The 9,392-nt window shown below is 59.2% G+C and overlaps 3 protein-coding genes across 5 annotated transcripts; 2 read left to right on the top strand and 1 right to left on the bottom strand.

The window, feature by feature from the left end:
* Positions 1-132: 132 nt before the first annotated feature.
* Positions 133-2,069, top strand: IFI30 (IFI30 lysosomal thiol reductase; the record flags this gene model as incomplete). Its single annotated transcript, XM_032440948.1, has 6 exons — positions 133-545; positions 1,160-1,339; positions 1,408-1,482; positions 1,560-1,655; positions 1,739-1,891; positions 1,974-2,069. Coding segments are annotated over exons 1-6 (924 nt in total), but the record flags the coding sequence as incomplete, so codon positions are not given.
* Positions 2,070-2,793: 724 nt separating this feature from the next.
* On the top strand, positions 2,794-4,968 carry MPV17L2 (MPV17 mitochondrial inner membrane protein like 2). 3 transcript variants are annotated; one of them, XM_015886742.1, is made up of 6 exons: positions 2,794-2,814; positions 3,486-3,667; positions 3,763-3,924; positions 4,003-4,079; positions 4,207-4,335; positions 4,420-4,968. In XM_015886742.1, the coding sequence occupies exons 2-6, from the start codon at positions 3,502-3,504 to the stop codon at positions 4,465-4,467; spliced, it is 582 nt and encodes a 193-aa protein (XP_015742228.1). In that variant the 5' UTR covers positions 2,794-2,814; positions 3,486-3,501; the 3' UTR covers positions 4,468-4,968. The 3 variants fall into 3 exon arrangements, with proteins under 3 accessions (XP_015742228.1, XP_015742226.1, XP_015742225.1); XM_015886740.2 differs by having other exon boundaries at positions 3,481-3,667; XM_015886739.1 differs by lacking the exon at positions 2,794-2,814 and adding an exon at positions 2,845-2,861.
* Positions 4,906-8,581, bottom strand: RAB3A (RAB3A, member RAS oncogene family). Its single transcript, XM_015886738.2, is given in 6 exon segments — positions 4,906-6,087; positions 6,377-6,501; positions 6,601-6,719; positions 7,353-7,486; positions 7,489-7,588; positions 8,558-8,581. Coding segments are annotated over 5 exon segments (669 nt in total). The 5' UTR covers positions 8,558-8,581; the 3' UTR covers positions 4,906-5,896.
* Positions 8,582-9,392: the final 811 nt, after the last annotated feature.

The raw sequence follows: 9,392 nt of genomic DNA, 5'->3' as shown, positions 1-9,392 counted from the left end.
GGGGTCAGGGGTTGGTTCAGGTTTGGCTGCAATGCTGTGGGGCTCAGAGTGGGGCTGGGGCTGCCCCCAGGAGCTGTCGGTGCCGCTCAGGGCTGCGTTGCTGCCCCGTGACCTTTGGCAACAGGTCCAATGCATGAGGAAGTGCTGACAGCTGCTGGGGCCGGATGGTTGTGCCATGAAACCCCAATGGCACCGCTGTGCCCCGAAGCCTCCGCTGCCCCATGGCACGAATTGGGGGGCCATCAGGGATGGTTTGGAGGCATCCACGGCCCCACATGAGTCAGCGGCGTCGGTGTCACATGAGGAGGACGGTTGCGCCAGGCAGGAAGGGCGTGCGCAGGCGGGTGCAGCAGGGCTTTAAAAGCCCCAGCTGGGACAGGCTTGTCTGCTCTGGCTCTCGGCCACCCTGCTGTCCTGTCCCCATGGCCCCTGCGGTGCTGCTGGCCCTGCTGGCCGTGGGGCTGGGGCTGGGGCTGGCCCTGCCCGGCTGTGACTACCCAACTCACCTTTGGTGCAGCTCACGGGAGATCACCACTGTTTGCCAGGTCAGAGCCGTGGGGCTGGTGCTGGTGCCATCCGTGGGCACAGAGATGGTGCTGTACGAGGCCGGGGTGGGGGGTGTGTGTGGGGTGTGTGGGGCTGCAGCACACGCTGCTCATACCTGGTGCCCGCTGTGTGTGCTGGCTCTGACGCACTGCAGGGATGCTCAGGTCCCACATCCAGCGGTGCTCCCTGCCATGTCTGGGGAGGAACTGTGCTGCAGCCAGACCGTGGCCCATCCCTGGGCTCCGCTGTCACTTCTTTTTCAGCATGAAACAGCTTTGCAGCTCATCCTGCCATGAATCAGTGGCATTGCTGAAGGCAGGTCCAGCAGCACAGGATGGGCTGCAGCCCACCCAGCAGTGGGAGCTGTGCCCCCACTCAGACGGCTCCAGCCCCCTTTGGCTGTGGTTTTCCCCAGAATACAAGGTGGAAGTCCCAGTGGAAAGCCCCAGCCCCACACACACACAATCCTGCAGCTGCAGCAAACCCGCTGCGGTTCTCACTTCCCTCCCAGCGCACGCAAGGCCCCGTCCTGCCCCATCCCAGCAACTTTCCCCCCACGCTGTGCAACCACAGGCAGCTGCAGCCCCCATACCCCAAACCCTTCCACTCACAGGCAGAGAACTACTGTGCCAACCTCTCGCACCCGACAGCAGCTCCGGTGCAGGTGAGCCTGTACTATGAGAGCATGTGCCAGGGCTGCCGGATCTTCCTGACGCATCAGCTCTTCAGCACCTGGCTGCTGCTGCCCGATGGGGTCCTGAACATCACCCTGGTGCCGTATGGTAACGCTCAGGTAGGAGCAGCTGCAGGTCTCTGCTGAGGACACGCTGCCAGCCGTGCTCACGCTGCATCATCCTGCAGGAGAAGAATGTCTCTGGGAAGTGGCAGTTCCAGTGCCAGCACGGATCAGAGGAGTGTTTGGGCAACATGCTGCAAGTGAGACAGCCCATCTATCCCTGTCCCCATCCTCATGGGATGGGTTGGGATACACTCACATCCCCCCCACCCCGCAGGCCTGCCTGATGCACGAGGCCCAGGACTTCAACACCTATTTTCCCATCATCTTCTGCATGGAGTCGGGCTCCTCCGCCACCAAGAACCTGGAGGCTGTATGACACTGTGCCCCCTCCCCACCCCACAGCTGCCCTTGAAGGTCCCTCCCAACCTAAAGGCTCTCTATGGTCCCACACAGTGCCTGCAGGTGTACGCCCCAAAGCTGGACGCCGGCCGTATCACTGCCTGTGTGCAGGGGGAGCTGGGGGCCGCCCTGATGCACCGCAATGCACAACTGACCGATGCTCTGGACCCACCACATCAATACGTCCCCTGGGTTGTCGTCAATGGGGTACGGGGGGGGGCTCAGGGCTTGGAGGGTGGGGGGCTGTGGGGGTCATCCCCATAAGGAGCAGCCCCATGTTTCCTTGCAGAAGCACACGGAGGAGCTGCAGGCGCAGGCCCAGAGCTCACTGCTGAGGCTGGTGTGTCAGCTGTACCAGGTGGGGATGGGATGGGATGGGATGGGATGGGATGGGATGGGATGGGATGGATGGATGGATGGATGGATGGATGGGAGGGATGGATAGGGAGGTGAGGGATGTGGATGGGATGGTGGATGGATGGGATGGAGGATGGGATGGGATGGATGCGGATGGGAATGGATGGAATGGGGATGAGAATGATGGATATTATGGATGGGATGGATGGGATGGGATGGATAGTACTGGATCGGAGGACTGATATTATGGGATGGAATGGGATGGGATGGATGGATCGGATGGGATGGGATGGGTGGATGGGATGGGATGGCGGAGTGGGGATGGATGGATGGATGGAGTGGATGGATGGGATCTGATGGAGGGATGTAGATGGGATGGGAGGGAAGGGATGGATGGGATGGATGGGATGGATGGAGGGATTAACCACCCTTATTGGATGGGATTGGGAATTATGTGATGGATGGAGCGCTGTGGACAGGGGACAAAACCCGAGGCTGCAAGGACACGGAGAGCCCGAAGCCCGGCGCTGTTTGGCAGGCTCTGAGCCTGGTCTGCAGGGCCGGAATGAAGCAGGCGGTGTGGAGCGAGGAATAAAGAGAATCATTATAGAAATAAAGAGGCTCCGGAGTGTTGTGTGGCTGCGGAGGGGACAAGGCACGACCCTGAGTCATGGCGCCGCCCTGCGGGGCACTTCCGCTCTCTAGTTTGTTTCTGTCATGGCGGCCACCGGAACGAGTGACTTCTTTCACGTGACGTGTCCCTCCTTCCGCAGGTGCGTGTGAGAGGGGGGTGGGAGTGGGGGGGGTACGGAACATGGCGGTAAGGGGGGGAGGGGGCGGGAACGGAGGGGATTGTAAGGGGTGAGGGGGGGAATGAGGTAACGGGGGGACATCGAGGTGGGTTGATGGGGGTGGGTATTGGGGATAGGGTGTAATGCGGCGGGTGGCATGGGGGGGGATATCTGGGTGGTAATGGGGCGTGCATGGGGGATATGGGTGGCTAATGGGGGGGTGGCACGCGGGGGATAGGATGTGGTCCAATGGGGGCTGGGCACGGGGGGGATATGGGTGTAATGGTGTGGGCCATGGGGGGTTAATGGGGTGGTATATGGGGGTGAATGGGGGTATGGGGTGGTTAATGGGGGTGAATGGGGGATATGGGGTGGTAATGGGGTGGGCATGGGGGGATATGGGGTGATGGGGGCCGCAGGGTCCGTGTGGGGCCGGGCATGGGGCATTGTGGCTTATGGGGTGTGTTAATGGCACGAGGAGGTGACTCATGGGGTCTGTGGGGGACATAAGGTGCTTTGGGGGGCACGGTGTATCCAATGGGGCTCTGGAGGGGCACATTAAGTGGCCAAAGGTTGAGTAGGGGGCTCAGAGCGGGGAGGGGGCGTTACTGAGTTACTTGTCAGAATGAGTTACTTGTCTCTTGGCAGGACAGCTGTGCCCCCCCCGGCATGTTATCACGGGGCTGGCGGCTGCTGCAGCCGCTGTTCAGAGGCCGCCTGTTGCTGCTGACCAACACGCTGAGCTGTGGGACGCTGCTGGCGGCTGGCGATGCACTGCAGCAGTTCTGGCAGCTCCGCCGTGAGCCCCGGGCCCAGCATCAGGCTGCACGCACAGGTGGGTGGCTGCGATCCCTGTGTGTTCCTACCTGTGTTTGGGGCTGTCTCCTATTACAGGGCAGCATCAATAATGCAGCGGGTGTCGCGTTGCAGGGCGTATGTTTGCCGTGGGCTGCAGCATGGGCCCCATGTTGCACTTCTGGTACCTGTGGTTGGACAGCACTTTCCCAGCACGAGGGATGAGGACGGTGCTGAAGAAGGTGCTCATTGACCAGGTGGTGGTGTCACCCATCTTGGGGGTCTGGTATTTCCTGGGTGAGTTCTGAGTGGGGACACCCAGCACAGGGGTGACACCCAACCTCAGCCGCCCCACTGATACCATCTGTGCCAAAGGTATGGGCACGTTGGAGGGCCACAGCCTGGAGGAGAGCTGGCAGGAGCTGACGGAGAAGTTCTGGGAGTTCTATAAGGTAAACACAGCCCTCTGCTCGTCTCCAAGGCCCTGTGTGTGCCCAGACCAGCAGCTGACACCCCCAGCTCCCTCCATACCCTCCTACAGGCTGATTGCCCTCCATACCCTCCTGTACCCTCCTACAGGCTGACTGGTGTGTGTGGCCAGCTGCACAGTTCTTCAACTTCCAGTTTGTTCCACCCACGTACCGGGTGGCTTATGTCAACATAGTGACGCTGGGCTGGGACACCTACCTCTCCTACCTCAAACACAGGGTGAGCACCACCCCAGCAGCCCCATATGGATGGAACATGGCACAGTTTGCAGCACACGAGCCCCATTTCTGGTGTATTTTGCAGCCCAACCAAACCCCCACTGAAGAGAAGCAGCGCAGTGCTGGGATGTGATGGGCTGCTCCCAGAGACCAAAATGGCTTTAGAAGCTCCTGCCTGCTGCTGTGAGCTCATTGCAGGGCCTGGCAGCGAGCACTGGAGCCACAGCTGCACCCATCCTGCTGATTAACTCATCTGCTGATTGCAATGAAGGGGTTGGAGCTGCTGAATCCGCTTGTGAAGATGCTGCTTTCTGTATATCCCAATGTGGGGGAGCAGCGTTTTGGTTCATTCCACGGCCCCTTCTGCAACCCCCCCCCCCTCCTCCACATACATACACTGGGGTTTCAGCCCCCCCAGGCCCCAAGCAATGCCCACCCCCAACCTGAGGCCTTATTCTTTCCCACCTCCATGTGCCTCAAACCATCTCCTAAGGCCCAAATAGTGCCTCCCCCCCCAATAGCACAGCTCCTTTCTGCTTGGAATCACCTGCCGGAAGAAGTGGGAGCCCCCTCCTGATCAGCATTGATTTATTTCTTCACGACATTTCTTTTAATACAGTGATTTTTTAGGAAATTGTCCTCTCTTTTTTTTTTCTTTTGACACTTTGGACATTTGTACAGTACAGTGGAACTCTTCCATAAGTAAACGTCACAAAAAATAGGAGTAAAAGGGGGGAAAATGGGACCACAGGGAGGAGGGGGGGGGGGTAACCTGTAAAATAAAGACGCAGCTCCAGGAGAAATAAATAGGGGGATGCAAGACCTCCAGGGCAGTCATTGCTATAGCAATATCCACGTATTCACAGTCTCACAGAAGCACGTTGCTATATGGGCACACAGGAGATGTGCCGGGTGGCCACAACCCCGTTGAGTTTGGTTCTTTACCTTTAAATAAGAGCTTTGAAAAGTGATATTTCACAAGCAAGAGAAACCACACTGAGTTTGGGTGGAGGGAAGGGGTTGGGGGGTGATAGAGGGAATGAAAGGACCAAAGGAATGCATCACCACGGCCACGGCACAGCAGGTTCACGCACACAGCTACGGCTATTTACAAGGAGTCTGTTATGTACAAGGAGGAAGACAGCGGGAGCAGCCATCAGCAGCTATTTGTACAAATAAACAAGAGGGGGGGAACGGCCCCCAGGGCCCCGCTGGGACCCTATGTAAGGAATGGGAGCGGGGGGGGGTTGGGGTCCCGTCCCCCTCCCCATCAACCCAGGGACTGCGAGCAAAACGGCCACAATGGTTATTTATGGGGAGCAATTTGGGCTGACAGTGATGGATGAAATGCAGAAGGGGGCGATTCTCCTCCTACCATCCCAGGCTTAAAAAATAAATAAGGGTGGGGGGGGGCTCAGCCTAATTGATGGGGGGGAGCAGGGCAGGCTCTGAGAGGGACCGCGGCCCTTTTTTACCTGCGAGGTATCAGCAGCAAAGTGCCCCCCCCCAAGGGGAAAATAGGGGGAGGCAAGGGGAGGGGGAGGTTACAATAGGGGGGGGTCCTAGCAGGCGCAGTCCTGGTGGGGGGGGGCCTGCTGGTCCGACAGCTGCGGGCCCTGCTTGGCGCCGGTGACAGCGGGGTCGGCTGCATCCAGAGACTCAGACATCTTCTCACAGATGATGTCCACCAACCTCTCGAAGGTCTGCTTGACGTTGATGTTGTCCTTGGCGCTGGCCTCGAAGAACTCGAAGCCTGGAGATGGGGAGGGGTTGGAATATGGAGGGGGGGGTTGGTGCAGGGACCTCCCGGTGATGGGACCCCCCTGTCAGCTTACATGGGGTTAAACAGCCACTGCTCCCACCCAGCACCCAGCAGCGTGGCCGTGGGGTGCTGACAAAGTGTGACCCAATTGGGGGCTGCAGCTCAGTTGTGGGTCACAATTACCAGCAGGGGGTTCAACCCACGCTGTCACTGGGGCACTGTGCCCCACATCTGACTGTAGGGGGGGGTAGAGCTGACACCGAGACCCCCCCATGCTCACCCAGGTGCTCAGCGAGCTGCCGGCCCTTCTCAGCTGACACCACACGTTCATCCTCCATGTCACATTTATTCCCCACCAGCAGCACCTGCGCGTTGTCCCATGAGTACGTCTTGATTTGGGTGGACCTTTATGGAACAAAAAGGGTCAGAAGTGATTATTGGGGGTAATAGGGTGGGAGGGGGGTGGGCTCTGTGCCCATTAGATGCACTGGGGGCAGCTCTCACCAATCCTGCACGGCATTGAAGGACTCCTCGTTGGTGATGTCATACATGAGGATGAAGCCCATGGCTCCTCGGTAGTACGCTGTAGTGATGGTGCGGTACCGCTCCTGCCCGGCCGTGTCCTGGGGGGGCACAAGAGTCAGGGGGGCACAGTGCAGAGCAATTGGGTGTGTGCAGGGCTGCCATGCAGCCAGCACCCAGCTCCTGCCTGCATATAAACCCAGGGCACAGCACAGCACACAGAACAGAGGTGAGCAGCACTGCCAGGCTGCCAGCAGAGCTGCAATGCACGGAACAAACTGCATGGGGGTCACTCTGTGCTGGGCAGGTGACACCAAACTGCTGCCCAGCTGATGGGCTCCATACACAGCATTGCTTCCTATAATGGCCAAGGGCACAGAATGCAGCACTGAGATGATAGCAGCACCCAGATGGACAGCCCCACAGCCCAGCATCATACCCTAACCCTAACCTTACCTACCCTAACCCTCTATAACCCTACCCGATAACCTTAACCCTAACCCTAACTTAACCCTAACCTTAACCTAACCCTATAACCCTAACCCTAACCCTAACCCTATAACCCTAACCTTACCCTAACCCTATAACCCTAACCTAACCCTTAACCTAACATAAACTTAACCTACCTAACCCTAACCACCCTAACCTAACCCCTAACCCTAACTTACCTAACCCTAACCCTAACCCAGACCCCACTGCTGACCCCAACCCCACTGCTGACCCCCAGCACTCACCCAGATCTGCAGTTTGATGCGTTTATCATTCCTGTAGATGGTTTTGACCTTGAAGTCGATGCCGACCGGTATGCTGACAAAGGCAGGTGTGAAGGAATCATCGCGCCGTACGACGGAACATAGGAACGAGGTTTTCCGACGCTGCTGTTACCGATGATGAGGATTTTGAACATGTAATCGAAGTTCTGATCCGAGGATTCCTTCTGCCCATAGCGGGAGTCTGTAGCGGACGCCATCTGCAAAGGGGGGGGGTGATGGGCAAACGATGGGGACAGCAGCCCCGGGTGGAACGGGATGTGCTGCTGCCATGGGATGGGGCAGACAGTTGCTGCACTACCTGCTGCCACCCACAGCCCCATGCTGCAGTCATGTTGCAATGCTGAGCAACTGCAATGCTGCGATGCATGCTGGTTGCAATGCTGGATGCAATGCTGGTTGCAATGCTGCACTGCCCCCATTGCTGCCAGCTGCATCACCCCAATGGCTGCTGCTAGCAATGCAAGATGAGCTGCCCGATTGCAGCCCCCAATCATTGCCTGAGCAGCTCGCCCCTTCTAATGCTGCTGTCGAGCACACACCGCGCTGCATCGCCCCATTGCTGCACACGGAGCCGGGCCCGGACGCTTTGCGGACTGAGTTGAATGCACTGCAGGACGCGTTGCAGGATGCGATTGCAAGGATTCATTGCTTGATTGCAGGGCTGCATTTGCAGGATGTCATTGCAATGAGCAAATTGCAGGCCGCTTCCCGCAGTTTCTCTGCAACAAGGGCACTGCAGGCCGTGACCCGCAACAAGCTCCGCACAGGATGGAAGGCATGCACCGGGGGGGGGTAAAGCAGATAGAACGCGGTGGGGCAACATGGGGGAGGGGGGCAATTGGGGGGGGCCAGAATGGGGGGCGTGGGCAAAAGCGGGGCGCACAGGTAGTGATTCGTTGATAGAAGGGCGGGGTTGCGGGTGTTCGGCGACCCCCGCTGCTGCCCCCACAGCCCACCCGACCCCCCCCCCCCAGCTTCTGGGACCCGCACCTCAGCTCCAGCCCCCCCCCCCCTCCACCTCCCCCTGCAGCTGCCAAAAAATTTTTGCCGGCCTACCCGGTGTGGGAGGTCCGACGGCGTGATGGAAGGAGGTTGCTATGGGGCAGGTTATATGGGGGGTTATATGGGGGTTATAATGGGGCGGGTATTTGGGGGGGTCGCCTCACCTCCTCCCCGCTCTCCCCGCAGCGACTGCACGCGGGCGCGCGCCGCCCGCGCGTTGCACGGCCACCGGATGACGTAATAAGGGCGGCGGGGGCGTTGATGATTCGCAGACTGCAGGAGCTCTGACGTGCAGCAAGAACTGGGCTCAAAGGGAGAAGCTGATTGGTGGAAAGAGGGAGGATGTTGGCGCGAAGGAGAAGGGGCGGCGGTTAAGGTGGGGGACACGCCCCCTTCTCCGGCGCAGGCGCTGCGATGTGATGCGGGATAGCGGGCCGGACGCGTCGGGGGGGGGGGGGGGCAGGGCAGCCCCGCAGCGCCCCCCCCACATGTCACATATGGGGCCCCATAAACCCATCGCTCTGGGTCACCCCGCACCCCCAGGTGACTCCGGCTGCAGGTGGGCGGCCGTGTCCCGCCCCGCACCCCGCGTCCTCCCGCGGCCTCGCTGCGGGCTGAGCTCGGGGCGGATTAGGCCGCGGCAGATGGCGGGGCTCAGCACGGGGCATAAGGGCTCAGGACCATCCATAGGACCATCTATAGGGCCATATATAGGGCCATCCATAGGGCCATCTATAGGGCCATCCATAGGACCATCTATAGGGCCATCCATAGGGCCATCTATAGGACCATCCATAGGGCCATCTATAGGGCCATCTGTAGGGCCATCTATAGGGCCATCCATAGGGCCATCCATAGGACCATCCATAGGGCCATCTATAGGGCCATCCATAGGGCCATCCATAGGACCATCCTGAAATAAATTAAAAGAAAAGTGGCCCTAAGGAGGCCCTAAGGATTGGCTATGATGATCCCTATATGTCTATGGATGTCGATATA

The sequence above is a fragment of the Coturnix japonica genome, chromosome 28 (assembly GCF_001577835.2).
Source record: "Coturnix japonica isolate 7356 chromosome 28, Coturnix japonica 2.1, whole genome shotgun sequence".
Classification (NCBI taxonomy): Eukaryota; Metazoa; Chordata; class Aves; order Galliformes; family Phasianidae; genus Coturnix; species Coturnix japonica.
The sequence above is the reverse complement of the archived record's forward strand: the minus strand, read 5'-3'. Positions and strand labels throughout refer to the sequence as shown.